We start from the raw sequence: 17,312 nt of genomic DNA, 5'->3' as shown, positions 1-17,312 counted from the left end.
ATGGGCAAGAGCCTCTGTGGCTGGTGCTAATATAGCGCCCAGTACAAATTACAGAGTACCTACACCCACTGTAATTGCTATAGTAGCCAGTAATTCCATCTCCAGCCCCATCGAGATGGCTAGACCATGACTCTTTTGTCGCCAACGCAAAAACTTCAACGAGGCCAGGCAATACAGGATATCGAGGCTGCGATACATGTTCTACGCGTCACTGCATGTGTGCCGCTCACATCAATGAGCATGACTGCAGCGCATGACCGTTGAACCGTCGCATCTCCACCAGCTACCATCTGGAACCATGTCGACGCCAGCCACGAACAGAAAAGTAAAGTTCATCGCCGCTGATCCATCTCGCGGCGGTCTGCCTTTGAAGCGCAAGCAGGTTCAGCACGCGTGCGAGTCTTGTCGCCGTAAAAAGGTTTGTCAATTGTGTCTTAGATTTAGCCACGCACCTGGTGGACTGACGCTGTCACAGCGGAGATGCATCCATGCAGACGACGCGGCCGAGGAGCCGTCACCAGAAGAGAGTCGCGGTGTTGATTCCTCGCCCTCACACGCCTCGTAAGTCACGTCTCACTTATTCTAATTGACCGGCTAGCGGATATCAGAAAACCTTGCTCATTCATTAGGTCTGCCAATCCCGCCCGCAGTGTCACACCAGTGAGTCGTACCTCATTACCGCCAGTCGCAAACGGCATTCTAGGTCGCCAGCAGGAACACTTGTATCTGCCGGCCAGCCGCGCCAATGGCAAATACCAGCGCCCATACCACGATGGATCGTTTAGGACACGATCTGCCCGCTTCGTTGGCGACCTGAACCCCGAGGGCATGTTTATCGAGGCCACGGCCTCCGTCTCCGCGCGAGAGTCCTCTCAAAAGGGCGACGTGGGGATATGGCTCCCTGCCGGCAGCAGTCAGTCGCAATTCATAACCTCTCGACCGCCTCCAATAATGGACAGGTTTTTACTTCCTTTCGTCAAAGAGCACTGTCTTTCATGTTTGCCTCCCGATGACGACTACGCAAAGCTCAAGACGACATTTATTCAAAAGATTCACCCACTCTTCCCCGTTCTCCCTCTATCATCTCTCAATGAAGTTACGAATAATCCCACAAGCATCATTCAACGCCAACTCGTCTGTCTAGCGGCTGGCAGCGACCCAGACATGACTCAATATCTGCGACTGCAAAACCAAGGCGGCGCTTTATTATCGCCGCAGGATTATTCGCAAGCACTGTCCTCGTCTGTTCGAGCTATTCTGGAGACCTCCCTCATCACCGACAGAGTGGCGCATATTCAAGCCCTGGCGATGCTCTCATTTTATGTTCAACCGACATGCGCCGAGGAGGCCGATTTGCCCGCACAATTAGGTGGCAGAGCTATACATCACATCCAGACTCTTGGACTTCACTTGCTGCGATATGACGCCCCTAATTGCGATGACTTGAACAATTTATTTTGCGCAGTCTGGGCGCTAGATCGTATTAATGCCGCCATGTATGGCCGTCCTTGTTTGCTCCATGAAAGAGACATTGGTGCGGACCTGGACGCCTGCATCCGGAAGCGACCGCCGTGCTTCAGACTTTTGTTGTCCGTCATCCAATGGCTTGACCAAGTTGTAGAGCTATACCGGCCAGGCCCCAGCGAAGAAGCTTCCGGTATTGATAAGGTGGCCTACATCGATCTACCAGTCCTGGAAGCGATGATCGTGAATGCAGATGCGCTCAAGGTTTCTTCCTCTCTAATCGGTATGTACTTCCGTTCTCTCCCTCCCGTTCCAACCCTAACACTGCGGTCAGCTACCATCGAAACGTTTTATCACGCCGTCATCATCCTCTCCTGTCGACTTCCCCGGCCAGGCACCGCACCCGCCGCTTCCACACTTCCCCCACCTTCAGCCAACGCCCGTCGGTCTTTGGCAGCCGAAAGAATTGCTTGTGCGGTTCCACGAGATTGTTTAAGCCCGGCGCCCTTTGTTCCCTACGCTGTCTCGCTTGCCCTCAGCGTCGAATATCGAAAAATGCGCCATAGTCGACTGCCGATGTTCCGTGCCAGGGCCATGAGCTCGTTCAAGCGAAACTGCGAGCTGTTGCGGCGCTATAGTAACCATTTTTGGAACGCCAGTGTTGTGGCAGGGCTTGGAGAACGAGTTCTCAAGGAAATGGAACGTGCAGCTACCACTCTAAACAAAGACCATACGCCGCCCGTTGCTGCCTCAGAGTCGAGTTTACTTGGCAACACTCAGAGTATGCCGACTGCAGGGATTACAGAACTACCACTACACGACCCGGACGGCATTAATGCAGCTATTGATTCTGCCATTGGGATGGACAACACTGTTAATTTCTCTCTGGTGGATCCTGTGTCTGGCCAAGACGTTTTCGGCCACATCGATCCAAACTTCAATCTTGATGCTGTAGAGGACGCGCTAGAAGCGCACCTAGACATCGGTCTGCCCTTTACCTGGGGTGATTGGGGTCATTACGCAACCTGAATTTCTTGCGGTATTCTATTGATATACTCAAACCAAGCGGATTTGCTTGTTTGGCTGACGCTTTGAAATTGCTAGCTTTGCGGCAAGTCAAATGCAGGCTCGATGTCACAGTATTTTCAGATTGTGATGAGTAACTTACAAAGGCAGTATTTCCCGACTTAATACACCCAAACAGGTAACGACGCAGAAATACATACGTATTTACGACAGTGCATTTAACTCTCCTCAACGGAATGCATGTTGTGACGAAATTTAAAGAACGACTCGAGTTAGATTTGGTACCGAATGCTAGCTTTTCGTGGTTCGGGTGCTCTATGTCCTTCGGCAGCCATGCATAACAAAAAACCATAGGCGCTCATTCCTGAAATCAGACTCTGTCATCCTCAGCGTAACGAACTGTCCGAACACGCTCGCTGTCTTTTTCGTCATAACCATTCATGTCATACATTTTCCTTGCGGGCGGATCGCGTACCACGGGCAGCATTGAGGCATCAAAAACAGGGCGACTGAACCGGTTGTATGCAATGAACGTGTCGCGGTTGCCGGCGACGGCGTTGACAGGCGTTGCGACGTTCATCGATATGCGGCGAATCTCAACTGAGTCCTCTTTGATGGGCTTGATGCCCATATATGTGTAGATGAGGTTGAGCGCGGGAATGGACAAGCCGTGTATGACAATGGAAAAGAGGACCAACCAGTACACAACGGGTCCCATGGCCCTGGCGAGGTTGGTCTCTTCGACATCGCCTTGGCCGAGTTTGGGAAAGAGATGTCTGCTGTGCTCGAGGTAGAAAACGGCACCAACACCAATAGGGCCAAAATAGCCCATGAACAGGGCCTCTTTCCAGCTTGTGCAGGTTGCTGGCATCAGCTTGTAGGTGATGAGGATGGCGGGAATTCGCCGGAACAGCAGGACAAGGAAGCCGAGAAGAACGAGACGGCCATAAGTCAAACCGGTGCCATCGGGGTCGTTGAACTCGGACCATGGAATGATTGTGCCAATGTACATGAAGCCGCCAAAGTTGAGCAAGACATCGATGCAACTGTTGACTTCGTCGTGACGCCTATGCGTCTCCTCAAGATACTCGCCGTCCCAGTTCAAGGCACAGCCGGCGATGAAACAGGCAAGCAGGTCGTCAGTTCCGATTGCACCGCATGTTCCAATGAGAAACAGTCCGAGGGCGGCGGGGAAGAGGAGATAGGACTCAGTGTCGATCCATTTTCTGGTTGGCAGCATGAGCATTGTGCGGTCGTGGTCTGTGGAGAGATGGGTCGGAGACTTACCGCTTGAGCGTGTACTTAACAATCCAGCACGAGCCGAAGCCAATGACAGCGCCGTATGCGATGGATAGAAGAACAATGTACAACCAAGTCTCGACGAACCAGTTCGTCAGGGCGACGCTGACACCGCCGCCCAGCCGGCCAACCTCGTCCCCGGCGCGCGCGACCAGCATCTTGGCCGCCGTGCCGGCTGTTTCCGCGGCGGCGGCGGCGGCGCCAGATGCGACGTCGGAGTTTCCGGCGCTGGGAAGATCGGCGTGGCGAATGAGGTAGACGGCCAGCATGAGGAAGAGAAAGCCGAAGCCGTCATTGGCGCCGGCCTCGGCGGAGATGATTTCGCGCATCGGTCGGGCCACGTACTTGTCGGCAAAGGGGCCCTTGGCGACGGCCTGGGACAGGATCGGGTCGGTGGTGGTGACGCAGGAGGCGATGACGAGCGTGGACAGCAGCGTGACCTTGGGCACGGTGGCCAGCATGCAGAGGCTGGTGCAGAGCCACATGATGGTCATGATGGGCAGCAGGCAGAGGGCCATTTCTTTCCACCGCGTCAATATGTATTTGGCAGGTAGCTGGTAGCCGGCAATGACGAGCTGAATGCCAATCATGACGCGCGTCACACCCTGAGGACGGTTCAGTCAGTGATGGGCCTGGAGGATGGGAGAGGGTCGTGGCGACAAACCAGCGTGATTTCGGACGTCTGTCCCTTTTCTGAGGAGCCCCATCGGTCACTGTCGAGAAACTTTGCGGCTATTGGTCCTAGTAGGATTCCCAGAACCAAAGCAGGTACTGGATGGAGCGCAATTGTCAGTCTATTTGAGCCCGCACAAGTCTGTGTCGTACTTACGGGCTTCTCCCAGGTACCATACTTGCTTGAGCTTGACGGATATGACGCCAGCAAGAATGATGAACGCGCCTGAGCTTTAATCAGTACATTGTTTGTGACTCCTTAGTTGGACAATACAGACCTAGGACGCTTATGACGATGTTGAGCTCACTCACGTCGAGGACCGGCATTTTGGTGGAGATGGAAGTGGCTGCGAGAGAATGACAGAGGTGTTATATGACCAGTGCTCTTCTTGTCCAGCAAGAAGAAATATATGCGGGCTTGTGTTTTGGTGCAACGAATAAATGAAAGAGGAAGGAAAGGAGAGTAAAGGTGAAGAACGGAACAGAACTCGGAAAGCAGAGCTGTGAGCGCAAGTGTAGGCAAGGCTAAATGCTTGTTGCACTCTGTCCGTTGTCTTTTTCTTTTGACAAACTTGTTCTGTTGTAAGAAGACACAAGTCAGATAAGATTGAACGGGGGAGCGGCGCTTGAGTTATACATGAGCTGGCTTCTGCGATGCGTGCTGAGGACCAGGGATGCACAGTATTTGGAAACTTGCGGGGCAAAAGAAGGGCATCTGTTTTGAGAGGATTGATGAGAAACAGATCATCTCGATGTAACAAGGAAAAGCAGCCTCTCTGTAAAAATAGAACGACGGCCAGGTCAAGGGGCAGGCACCAGGAGCTCTCAACTACGCGGATCTGTGGAGTATTCTGCGTACGATATGCCTGTCACTCTTGGATTTCATCACGTAGATTTCTTATTGATACCTTTTAAGTTGAGACTGTACAGGTACGTACAGACCATTAGATGAATGGATGAGGCCCAGAAGACCAAGACGAGTCTGGCATGGAGTCTGACTGATCTCTGTCCGAGTCGAACAAGCAACTCGCACCTTTCTGAGCGCTACAGACCAATTCTCGATATATTGCCTCAAAAATATCATAACAAAGCAACGAAAGACATGTTTCGGCCAAGTCGAGGGTGAAAAAGGCCGTCGCGAGGGTGACGCACGCAATGTTTGCAGCCTCGAGACGGGCAGCGCGCCAACAAGGACGCATCTCCGGGCGCCATCTCACCACAGGAGATATCAGCACCAACAAGTCTTTTCTGGCGGCATTGGCAATGGCGAATTGGCTCTTGGCGTGTCAGTTGTTCCTTGTTGGAATGCCCGCCCAGAAATGCCCAGACCAACGGCCGTGCCCTAGGTGGGTTATACGGCACATGAAGGCGAAGCCAAGCACGGCTTGCAGGAGTCTAGCTGGGCGAAAAAAAAAATTGGTAAATGGGGTGATGAGTACTGCCTACGGCGTTTTGAGGGAATTAATTATTGCTTGTGTTGCCATGTTGAAGCCGTTTTTGTGGTAATGGTGAGAGTTTGCTGGCGCGGGCGTGGAAGCCGATCGCTTGACGTTGAGATAGGGTCGCCGCCGGGAACACCGCTTTGCGCCGGCATGATTATTTCCGCGACAAGGCGTCCGAAAGGCTCTCCAACGGCCAGGTTGATGTGTGACGTTGCCCACTGGTTCAGACTACCCTCGCGTCTGGCAGGCTCTACCCCGGGTTTCATCAGCGAGATGAGCGTCAGGCACTTCCGGGGCTGATTTTCACGGTACCTGTTTTGAGTCGGCGGTATTTTCCAAAGTTAGTTGGAGGAGCAGTGCTTTGAAGAAAATTGCGGTGTTTTTTTCGTCTCTTGCGATTGCTGTGGTGAGTTGGCCTCGTCACAGGCCACTTACACAACGGAGCGTCAAAGGTAACTCGTGAATATTAACTCTTGGAGAGTACAGAAAAATTCGGAAAATTGAGGTATCTCCATTCAGTCAATTTTTCAATCGTCAAGATGTGTGGAAAGAACAATACTGTACTGCCAAGCGTCCAAATGCTCGGCCGGCCCGCCTTTATTAGGAAGCTCCGTAGCAGGTCGCTTGGCCGAGACAACGGCGTACTCGTACCCTGTCGCGAATTGTCAGCCACTTTCCATGCTTATACTTGATCCGTGGGAGTAGACTCGGCTTCATTATAGTCGTCATGCTGATGTTTGCCTGTTGCGGCCTCGATGTGTAGTACAAAGAGTTCAGAGGCAAGTAGCATACAGCTAAAACTCTCCTTGGCGGGTCGAAAAGCCTTGAGAATCGTGTTAGAACCTAGACAAGGCTGTATTATTAAGAGCAATATCTGCAGTCTTTGACGATACTTTTGCACCACATTTTCAAAGCGAGGCTCGCTCACTCAGCTCTCGTTGGGAACACGGCGTCCTCTCTCAGCCCCGTGTGAACCCGCGCTTTCTTGGCTTTGCCTCGAAATTGAACCCGCGTTGGCGCCAATGCTCGGCAAAGTGGCCGCTGGGAAATTGTACAGCCCACACAGCCCGTAGTCCCGAGAGTCGACGGGCCTGGAAACAAGGAATGTTTTGTGTCTGGACATTTCTCCTGCCAAGATGGCATCGCGTGCGTGGTAGATGCAGCGGAATGAACGGGGAAATAGTCTTGGCCAGTGATGGCAATCCGCTCGTAGTCATCGTAGTGCGGCGGATATATCTTGGCCTCGAAAATTGCTGCATGTGGCATGTAGTTTATTATTCCAAAGAATTTTTCAAAATCTAGCCACAATTTTTCTAATAAATTATAAGATATGGAGTCATCTAGGCAGAGAATCCGGATATATAGGTAGCCAATCTATTTTGAGCCGCCCCCTATGCCTTGTAAGTGACGACATCGGCGTTCCCGCCTCTCCCAAACCAGTATTGCGGATGCAGTAGCGTTAGACAAAACGACATGATGACCATAGGGACACTATCCAATGCAATAAAAGCGCCCTCTTCCGAGGCCAGTCGACCGTTGAATCCGTCGCTCAGCTCGGCCACTCGCCAGCAAGATCTGACGAACAAGCAACCCGCTGCCACAGCCGCGCCTGTCCACGCATGTGAGCCCGGGTCTTCCTCCCGCCCCGCGAAACAAGAAAAGAAGGGCAACTCACCAACGAGATACCAGCGCTTGTCTGTTCGGTTCAGCGGCCAGCCGACGCGTCGGTATATGAAGAAGAGCAGCAGACAAAAGACGGCGGTGCACAGCACCTGCGTCGCCAAGCCCGCAATCATCAGGTCCACGCCGACCGGGCTCTCCGCGAAGATGGCGGCCAGCGACCCGCCGCAGCCGATGAAGCAGAGGCACGCAAAGTCCCCGAGGATAAAGAGGCTGGCGAACCAGCGCGGGCCGATGCCCCCGAAGCGCGCCTTTTGGTATCGCCGTTGCAGGCCGCCGATGCCGAGATAGAGCGACGAGGAAAGAAACGTAGGGCCGAGCGTCAGGCCGATAATGTACCTTTTCTGAATTAGCCTTGTTTTTTATCGGCTTTTGCTTGAGCAAAAGCAGCGGCGTACATACATGATGTATGCGTTCTTGTTGGTTCGGCTGTGCGCGAGCTGCACTTTGGCAATGTAACCGAGCATCTCGAGAAGCAGTCCGCAGACCATGCCAATAGCATACCCGTAGCATTTTCGGAACAATACTGCCAGGACCAGGTGTAAGGAGAATAAAACGGCAAAAATGCTGCTAAAAACGGCGCTTGGTGCCAGCAGCGGCGTAAAGGGCAAAGCGCCGATGCCATTGGGTGGAATGCCTGTTTGGTTCAAAGTTGAATTCATCACCATTGATGTCGATTTCACAGTAGTTGGATACAAGAGTAACATGTTCTTCTTTCATTCATACGAAAAAAACAAAAAAAAAAAGAAGAGGCAGCTTTTTAAATCATCCCCGGTAGCTCCAAGGCAACGCGGCAGAAACGTGCAAGCTTCCCGCTTAATCGCCGCACAACCTCCGCGCAATCACCGCCTCCGCCGCCGCCGCCGTCTCTGCCCTTTCCCCCTCCAGCAAATCGCCGAAGAACCACCTACCTCCGCAGCAAAGACAATGCGGCTCAAACGCGGTGTCGAGCGCGCCTCGTGCGATTTTTGCCACGGCCGAAAGATCCGGTGCGACCGGTCGGTGCGCGCCGCGCGCGGGATCGACGGGTGCTCCGCGTGCGCGCGGCGATCCCTGGCCTGTCTTGTCAACGAGTCGAACCACGCGGGACGCAGCGTGCGGCCGTCGCCGCCCGGCCAGCCGCAAAGCCCAGCATCGCCATCATCATCTACGCTTGTGGTGTCCCCGCCGGCCGTCGTCCCCTTTGCGGCGCACGAGAGCCTGTTTGGCCTCGACGCGGAGAGCGCCTTTTTTCTGGACCAAATCTTCATGGGACCGCTCGCCGCCGCCGAGTGGACGACGCGCGATGCGTGCCCGGGTCTCGCCCCCGGACCCGCGGCGGCGGCGCCGGAGGAGGAGGAGCCCGCCGGCATCGACCACTACCGCGACACGTGGCAGGGCCTGTCGCGCGCCGTCTTCCTGCGCGCCGTCCGGGCTTACTTTGCCTACGCGGCGCTGGCCCTGCCGCTGACGCTCGAGGACGCCTTTTGGGCGGACGTGCGGACGGGCGCCGCCAGCGCCGCGCTCGTCTGCGCCGTGGCCTGCCGCGGCATGCCCTTCACCGGACACCGCGACCGGTGGCCGCTGCAGCGGCGCCTGGCCGTCCGGTTCAAGGACGTCTTCCTGCAGGGGCAGCAGCAGCAGGCCGGCGGCGCCCGGAGCACCACGCCGCTGGACGACGTCGAGGCGCTCGCGCTCATGGCCGACTTTGCCTACGACGGGGCGGACGTGTCCGGGCCGGAGCGGCTGTTCCTGTCCAAGAAGGCGCTGGTCCTGATGGCGCTGGAGATGCGGCCGGCGACGACGGTGCTTTGTCGGGCCGCGGAGCGGCATTCGCTGCTCTTCTGGCACGTGTATGGGCTGGACGCCTTTGCCTGCCTGGATGCGGGGACGGCGTCGCGCATCCCCGCGACCGAGACGCTGCCGCACCTGCGGGACACGGGCTCGGGCTACCTGGACGCGGTGCTGTCGCTGGCCCTGGTCGCGCGCGCGATCCTGCAAACCCTGAGCGGGTCGGCGCGCCACGGCGTCGCGTACGCCGACGTTGCGGCGCTCTACGAGCGGCTCGAGTCGTGGCGGGACGTCTCGTGCCCGCCTCGCCTGCGGCACTGGCGGGGCGGCGGCGGCGGCGACGAGGGCGAGCATCTGCACGTCCAGCGGGCGGTGCTGCACCTGCTGCGCATCAACTGCTACATGCAGATCGAGAACTGGGCTTCCGAGCATGGCGTCGGCGCCGCGGCTATGGAGGACCAGATGACGGGCCCGCGCATCGAGTTTGAGAGTCTCCGGGCCGTCAACGAGGGTGCTGAGCTTGCAGAGTGGCTGAATGGCTGCCACGTGGGAGAGTTTGCCGTGGTGGACCTTGCGCCGAATATACTGAGAGATATCAATGCCGGTCTGGGTGTTTGGACATGCTTGCATGGCATACAGCAGCTTGCAAAGTCGTCGTATCATGTACATGGGCAGTCTTTGAAGTGTGCATTGGAGACGCACTTGGAAACGGCACGCTTGTTTCGCTCGACGGTTGCAACGGCCGTTTCGCATCGTGACACGACTACTGTGCTTGAGAGGGTTGATGAACAAGTAGCTGCTCTGCAAACACACATGGAATAGTCGGATCATTTCGTTACTCATTTCTTCATCTCTGAGTCCCAATGACAGGGTAGAGGGTAGCTTTGACGGGGTACCAGCGAGCCTGTAACCTCGAAAAAGCACGCTTACAAAACGAACATGATTATGATAATTGATTAGATATCAAAGTGACGCTGGTGCGCTCACGTCTACATACATTCTAGTCCCGGCAACGTACCGTCGTAGAACGTGCAGGCCTCTAAGCCCCGGGCTGCGGGATTCCCTTTTCCTCGTAGAATTCCCCCACCCAAGCGACGATAATGGCAATCACCTCTTGCGTGATATCATGCAGCGCATCGTTGACCCGGGTGTTGCTCATGACCAGGTCCGGGCAGTGGGCGGCCTTGGGCACCACAAACGTCGGCACCTCCGGGGTTGACTGCAGCGGGCCGCCCGGCCGAAACGGCGACGACACCGTCTCGGGCAGCCATGGGTCGTACTCGCCGTTGACCTGCACCAAGCGCGTCGAGTTGACATGGCCCCAGCCGCCGGTGAGCTCGACAATGGCATCCGTGGTGCGGCCGCGCTTCAGGCCGTAGCTGTAGCCGTCCTCGTCGGGGAAGAAGCGTTCGCACTGGTCGCGCAGCGACTGCACCGTGGCGTAGCGGGATACGAGGCCGGTGTCGCCGGGGTACGAGCCCTGCCACTGTTGGAAGCTGCAGTACAGGTTTTGGTCAGTTGTGTGTGTGTGTGATTTGTGGACATTTCTGCTCAAGGGACGTACGGCTCATTGCACGACATCCACTGCCACTGCAAGTTCCACTTGTTGCGAAGACTGCGGTCGGTAAAGTACGGGCTCGTGCTGTTGTGCGTGTCCCAGCACGCCACGGTCGCGTTGTCGCCCTTCCAGTAGTCGCCCCAGTTCCTAGCGCAGTTGCCCGGCACGCGCACCTCGCGGAACCATCTGGCGAGGCCGGCCGCCGCCGCGCACGCGCCTACGCCGTGTTCGTCCGGGACCCGGGTCGTTGTCGCATTGGCGGCACCACCGCCCCCGACGCCCTCAATGTAGTCGCACATCTCGTACAGTGGGATGTTGCCGGGCCCCGTGTTAAATTGAGTGCCCTGCCAGCTCTGCAGGCCGTCGGTGAGGGCCCAGCCAAAGTCGTCGTCCTCGAGGCCGGCCAGGCCAAATTTGGCCTTGAGCGCCTCCTTGCCGGCGGCGTCGCTCGAGCCGAGCCGGCGGTCAATGTGCCGGATGGCCAATTTCATGTCCCGGCTGCAGTTGCGCGGCATGGCGGCCTCGATGGGCACGTAGTACTGCCAGTAGTCGGCGATGGGCTGCACGACACCCGACACGGCGTGGTACGCCCAGAACGTGCCCGGGTACAGCTTCTCGATCCACGCGGCGAGCGCGCCGGAGTACGAGCCGCCGGTGAAGACCCACGGGGCCCTGTCCGGGTGCGACGACTGCGCTGGGTCAAAGGGCAGCTTGACATTTCTCGCAAAGTAAATCGTGTCCCGCATGGCATTGTCCAGCGTGAGGTAGCGCATGTTTTTCGTCGTCATTTTGTCAAACGGCGAGCTCTCGCCCCAGTACCGGTGCTCGAGCACAATCGACGCGCCTCTAATCTCCTGCGCAAACACGCCGTCGAGGGTGTAGTTGGTCGTGTACCAGACGTACGGGTCGGCGGCCGCCTCGCCAGGCCCGGAGAGCACAATCGGCGCGCCGGGGCCCGCGTAGAACTCGGGATTCGCCCAGTAGCGCTGCTTGAAGGTGCCGAGGGACGGGTCGTCGTGGTCGATGAGCTGGTCAAAGGTGCCGGCCGTGATGGGGCACGGCGTACCCTGGGGGTACAGGCCATAGCAGTAGCGGCGGTCATAGACCTTGTCCGTCGCGGGCCGGCCGCCGCGTGGGCTGAGGTTCGACGCCGAGACGGTGACGGCGGCGATAACCGCTGCCACAAGGTACCGCATTCTGGACGGGCAGAGTGGTCTCTCTGTAGATATGAGATATAAAAATACGAGGCGACTGGGCTATAGAACGCTGGTTCCATTCGCCCAGACGGCCTGGCTATATATACAGGTGCGCACATAGTGAGCTGAGCCCATTCACCGTCAGATGAACAAGGTCAACAGTTATCACGACAGCCCGAGTTAGGAAGGTGGCTCAGAAAATATTCGATTTCGATTGCAAATAGTTTGCGAGACCTGCCTTGTCTGGTGATGTGATCCGCTTGGTGCAGGTTATCATGGGGCTAGTCGGACGCGTATGACAGGGTCATCACTGTGCAGCGAGGAAAGTGTGCGTCAATGGGTTAAGGGCGGAATTGTGATGCAAAGGCGGGTGAATTGATGTATTCCTAGATGCTCTGGACGATGCTCCGGAAGATGCTGCCGGCCATGATTTGGCGCTGATAGAGCCATAATTCGTTCGTTTGTTGTCAACGGGGTCATCCGATGATCCGACGTCGGTCAACCCCCCCGACCTCTCCAGACTAGGAAGGTGAGTGTGTCACATTGCATCAGAAAGAAATGTGCAGGCTTTCTACCCATCTCGTACGTAACATCGGAAGCCTCAGCCACGCCAGCTGAGCGCTCGCTCGTCGCGCATGGGCCCAAATGGCGGGACGAGTAGCCGCATCTGAACGAGGCCGAAATTTGGCAGTTGAGACAAGGCGGCTGCCAGAGCGGCTGCATTGTTTGTCGATGAGTTGAGTAGGTCTTGGCTGAACACGTTACGGGCGCAGCCATCGCGGTCCGCTACCCGGGAGACTAATAATAGCGTTAGCTTGGGCCATCTCAACGCGTAAAAGTTTCTCCGCGAGGGCATCAGTTCGATTGGTGTAACACAAATCTACCTAGTTATTGTACGAGGATTGTGCACGATACTATATTTTGTTAAGCATCCTCGCAAGACACCTGGTGCTCCCGACTATAAACCGAAAACATTCACAAATACCACAAAAATTCTTCAAGAGCCTCGCGTATCTTAAGCACCCCTGCTCCTCCCGATTGGTCAATGTCTCTCATCGCATCGAGATAGTACCGAGGCCACTGCATACTGGTCAGGATGTTTTGCACGCCAAGTGATCAAACAAACGACTTGTCGCGGGTAGCCGGTATTGGAAGCGTGTTCCGCAGCCGAGTCTTGCAAGCACAGGCTACTTGACCGGTCCTTACTTGCAGATTTTCTTGCTTCCTTTTTCCCGAGTCAGACAGGACCGCAGGGGGGGGAAACATGACGCCTTCCCAGTCTAAGTCTGTACAGTGGAGGGGCCGCCGCCGCCACAACGTTTTCTCGGACAAGAAGCACGGGAGTTTCATCTCAAGAACAGCAAACACAACTAAAAGACGACGCCCCCAACCAATAGAAGAGCAAATACGACTCTCGCCAGCCTCGGCTCCGAGTCACACAGGACCCATCCGTCTGGTCTCTTGGCAAACATGAAGTAAAAACCAAGCTGGCTGGGCTAGCGGAAGCCACCCCGAAAGTCTGGAGTCGGGCTTGAGAGGAAGCTCCTGCTAACTAGCATGCTAGCCCCCATCCGGTTACTCATGATTTTCGCATCGTCAGCTTCTTGAAATTACGACGGCATGTCGGGCGGTCGGGCGAGAGTTGAAGTCGGATTGGCTTTGCGGGCGCGGTCAACCGAATCTGCAGCATCAACTTGATGGATGCTGGTAATCAGACAGTCTGCAATAGGCTGCAATAGGTGGCGGCCACACTTGCTCGCAGCCCATTGCCAACTCGAGCCAAATGGCCGGTCCCCAGTCGCCGCCTCTTGGCCCTTGTTCCACCTCTGCCCAAATAGGCCCATGTGGCTTGTCCTTTTTCTTGTGGTTTATGCCAATCATTCCACTGGGCGCTCGCTGGGGACCGACTTACATTCTCCCTAGCAAGCAGTAGCCGCCAACTAGGTACGAACGTTCGGTCGACGGCAAATGATCATGACGGTGACGACGTCGGCACCAGTGCCAAGGAGAGCGTCCAGACCGCAACTAGTAAAATCCAGGTGGCCTAGCGTTTGGTCCTGGTAGTTAGGGCGTAGAATTAAGCATTCTTCCCCGCAATCTTGGTCTCAAGATGGGGGGCACCAGGTGGGACTATCTTGGGGCGGCCTCGAGGGCCTGATGTGCGGTTTGTGGGGTGGGTAGAGTGTAGAGGGTAGAGGGTAGAGGGTAGAGGGCAGAGTGTAACATCCGCAGAGGGTACACGGCATGTCTCGTGTCTTGGAACTTGAGGCTATTGTTTATTAGTGACACGTCCCAACTCGCCGGAAAACAAGGTATAAAGACGGGCTGCTTTCCCGCCCCCTCTGGACAGTGCTTCACCTGCCCTTTGCCTTTCTCTCTTTGTTACCCACTACACTCATAGCCTGCGCCTGTTATACCTGTTCTCACAATGTCACACGAAGCCAAAAACGCGGCCGTGGTGGAAAAAGACCAGGCCGACGTATCCCATCTGGAAAAGAATGGCAGCCTGCGCGACGACGGTGCCTCCGGCGACGGCCACATCACGTTGACCGAGGAGCAGGAGCGCAGCATCATATGGCGCATCGATCGCCGCCTGGTTCTCACCGTTGGCGCGCTGTACTGCGTCAGCCTGATGGACCGCGTTAACATGAGCGCGGCCAACATTGCCGGCATGGCCAAGGAGCTGGAGCTGACTGGCTACCGCTATGTGAGACGAGCCACGCATTGAATTATCTCTTGAGGGCCCAGCATGCTAATCGTGACACACAGGCTATTGCTAACCTCGTCTTCTTCGTCACCTACATTGTCTTCCAGCCGCCCTCGACCGTCATGATCCGGGCCGCCGGGCCCCGTCGCCATCTCTCCCTCATCACCCTTCTCTGGGGCGTCGTCACCCTGTGCATGGGCTTCACCAAGAACCACGAGCAGATTACCGCCCTTCGAGCTGTCCTCGGTATATTTGAGGCCGGTTTCTTCCCCAGTGCCGTGTACTTGCTCAGTACCTGGTACACGCGATGTACGTGACTCTTACTACATCCTCCGCCCATCTTGACCAAAAAAAAAAGACTAACCATGAGGGGATTGCAGACGACGTTGGCAAGCGCTACTCGGTCTTTTACATTGTGGGCTGCCTTGCAGCCGCCTTCTCCGGCATCCTTTGCTACGGGGTATGTGATTTCCAACACCGACCTTGCTGTCCTACGCCCTCTTTGACTAACACACTCCTCGCAGCTCATGCAGCTCAACGGCGAGGGCGGCCTCAGCGGCTGGCGATGGATCTTTCTCGTGCAGGGCCTCATCACCGTAGTGCTCGCCGTCTGCGCGTACTGGCTCCTCGTCGACTTTCCCGACTCGGACCGGCCGACGTGGAACTTCCTCTCGCGGGACGAGCTCAACTGGGTCGTCGCACGCATCCACCGCGACCGCGGCGACTCGACCGTGTCCAAGTTTGACATGCGCTCCTTCTTTGGCAACGCCCTCGACGCCAAGATCTGGTCCTTTGCGCTGATCTTCTTCAACACCACCACCATCACGTACGCGCTCGCGTACACGCTCCCCATCCTGCTCATCGAGAACATGGGCTTCACCGTCGGCCAGGCGCAGTGCCTCGTCGCGCCGCCGTACGCGTTTGCCGGCATCATCATGTACGCCAGCGCCGCGCTCGGCGACCGTTTCCGCGTCCGCGGCCCGCTCATCATCTTCAACATGCTGCTGTGCCTCGTCGGCCTGCCCATCATGGGCTGGGCCAGCAGCACCGGCGTCCGCTACTTTGGCGTCTTCCTCGTCACCGCCGGCGCCAACTGCAACGTGCCTACCGTCATGGCCTACCAGGCCAACAACCTGCGCGGCCAGTGGAAGCGCGCGTTCTGCAGCGCCACCCTCGTCGGCTTCGGCGGCATCGGCGGCATCGCGGGCAGTCTCATCTTTCGCGAGCAGGACAAGAAGACGGGGTACAAGCCGGGCATGTATGCGTGCATCGCGTGCGCGGCGCTGAATGTTTTGCTTGTTGCCGTGACGGATCTGTACTTTCACTCGGCCAACAAGAGAGCGGACAAGGGCGGCAAGGTTCCCGAGAGTCATGACGATAATGATGCCCCCGATTTCCGGTACACTCTCTAGACAGGACATGGTTTTAGTTGATTATTTTGAGATACTCTACACGATTCATCACGACGGTTATTAATCCTACATTACATCTACATACTTGCGTTGACCCAAGTCCTTATCATGGCGCCATGAGCGGGGAAAGACTTACATATGTATCAGTCTCTAGTTAGTGCCGCGGGGGGCTTGCTCTGCTCGGCCGATAATTCGACATGATTGCCCCTCTTTCATCGCTAAATACCCCAGTCCAGTAACATGTCCGAGGACCCCTCACCCTAACTAGAGAGTTTGTGCTGATCCCGTAATAAAGGTGGCATGAAACCTTGGCATGGACACTGTCGCTGGCCAATCCACCGAAACACCGGACAACTCTGGATTGGGGGCGCAGACTAACTAACTACTAGTGCCTAGGCAGGAAAGCTGTAGTGCGACTAATTAAGTAAGGCAACATGACCAAGGCTCATGTTAGCGTTTTGTTAATCGCCTCATTTCTTGACTACCTTTGTTATCTGCCGTCGAGTATGGCACTGCGCAAGGTGGCTGACGTTGAGTTGATCGAAAAGGAAGGAGACTAGAACAAACCGGCGCTTCTCGGCACCTAGGTAATGCGATAGTGTATGTACGACTATAAACCCCTGCACCGCAGTGTGGTGGGCGAGGACGTGTAGAAGCCGGCTAGAAGTTATGCCGTCATGGGGCAGCTTTGCACATCTACAACAACATCTTACTAAAGATGTCGGTCAGCTGCGAGGATCTTTTGTGCGGGATCGAGTTGAGTTGCATATCACGCATCATCTTGCTTGCCTTCTTGTTCGACGACCTGTTACTATTGCGTCTTTCACCGTTGGGATCGGCGGAGCGGAGCAACTACAAGACATATCTGACAGATGCAAGCGAGACCTAGCGTCAACCCTCGGTACGATGATGTTAAGATGCCCGAATAGGTAGTTGTTCTTGAGGTGGCGGAATTGCTCTATGCTATTTTACCCGCTCATTCCTTGCTCTCGCGTAGCTATTCTTTCCGAGCCAGCAACAAACTTCCGTCGGAGTCGCGCCGTGCAATTGGCTGACGCTGGCCGACCAGTCGCGCCATTTCGGATC

The 17,312-nt window shown here is 56.1% G+C and overlaps 6 protein-coding genes across 6 annotated transcripts; 3 read left to right on the top strand and 3 right to left on the bottom strand.

The window, feature by feature from the left end:
• Window positions 1-298: 298 nt before the first annotated feature.
• Window positions 299-2,493, top strand: CCM_00479 (fungal specific transcription factor, putative; the record flags this gene model as incomplete). Its single annotated transcript, XM_006665639.1, has 3 exons — window positions 299-418; window positions 476-561; window positions 630-2,493. 3 exons carry the CDS (start codon window positions 299-301, stop codon window positions 2,491-2,493), a joined length of 2,070 nt encoding a protein of 689 aa, XP_006665702.1.
• A 367-nt stretch (window positions 2,494-2,860) lies between these two features.
• CCM_00478 (Na(+)/H(+) antiporter 1) lies at window positions 2,861-4,788 on the bottom strand (the record flags this gene model as incomplete). Its single annotated transcript, XM_006665638.1, has 5 exons — window positions 2,861-3,716; window positions 3,778-4,394; window positions 4,454-4,560; window positions 4,619-4,687; window positions 4,740-4,788. The coding sequence occupies 5 exons, from the start codon at window positions 4,786-4,788 to the stop codon at window positions 2,861-2,863; spliced, it is 1,698 nt and encodes a 565-aa protein (XP_006665701.1).
• A 2,506-nt stretch (window positions 4,789-7,294) lies between these two features.
• CCM_00477 (RTA1 domain protein) lies at window positions 7,295-8,074 on the bottom strand (the record flags this gene model as incomplete). Its single annotated transcript, XM_006665637.1, has 2 exons — window positions 7,295-7,927; window positions 7,982-8,074. The coding sequence occupies 2 exons, from the start codon at window positions 8,072-8,074 to the stop codon at window positions 7,295-7,297; spliced, it is 726 nt and encodes a 241-aa protein (XP_006665700.1).
• A 436-nt stretch (window positions 8,075-8,510) lies between these two features.
• On the top strand, window positions 8,511-10,175 carry CCM_00476 (Fungal transcriptional regulatory protein; the record flags this gene model as incomplete). Its single annotated transcript, XM_006665636.1, has 1 exon — window positions 8,511-10,175. The coding sequence occupies one exon, from the start codon at window positions 8,511-8,513 to the stop codon at window positions 10,173-10,175; it is 1,665 nt and encodes a 554-aa protein (XP_006665699.1).
• A 217-nt stretch (window positions 10,176-10,392) lies between these two features.
• On the bottom strand, window positions 10,393-12,107 carry CCM_00475 (serine peptidase, putative; the record flags this gene model as incomplete). Its single annotated transcript, XM_006665635.1, is given in 2 exon segments — window positions 10,393-10,900; window positions 10,918-12,107. 2 exon segments carry the CDS (start codon window positions 12,105-12,107, stop codon window positions 10,393-10,395), a joined length of 1,698 nt encoding a protein of 565 aa, XP_006665698.1.
• Window positions 12,108-14,535: 2,428 nt separating this feature from the next.
• Window positions 14,536-16,226, top strand: CCM_00474 (phthalate transporter; the record flags this gene model as incomplete). Its single annotated transcript, XM_006665634.1, has 4 exons — window positions 14,536-14,814; window positions 14,877-15,123; window positions 15,195-15,274; window positions 15,339-16,226. 4 exons carry the CDS (start codon window positions 14,536-14,538, stop codon window positions 16,224-16,226), a joined length of 1,494 nt encoding a protein of 497 aa, XP_006665697.1.
• Between the last annotated feature and the right edge of the window lie 1,086 nt (window positions 16,227-17,312).

The sequence above is a fragment of the Cordyceps militaris genome (genome assembly GCF_000225605.1).
Source record: "Cordyceps militaris CM01 unplaced genomic scaffold CCM_S00001, whole genome shotgun sequence".
NCBI classification, from domain to species: Eukaryota; Fungi; Ascomycota; class Sordariomycetes; order Hypocreales; family Cordycipitaceae; genus Cordyceps; species Cordyceps militaris.
Note: the sequence above shows the minus strand (reverse complement) of the source record. Positions and strands in the feature narration are given on the sequence as shown.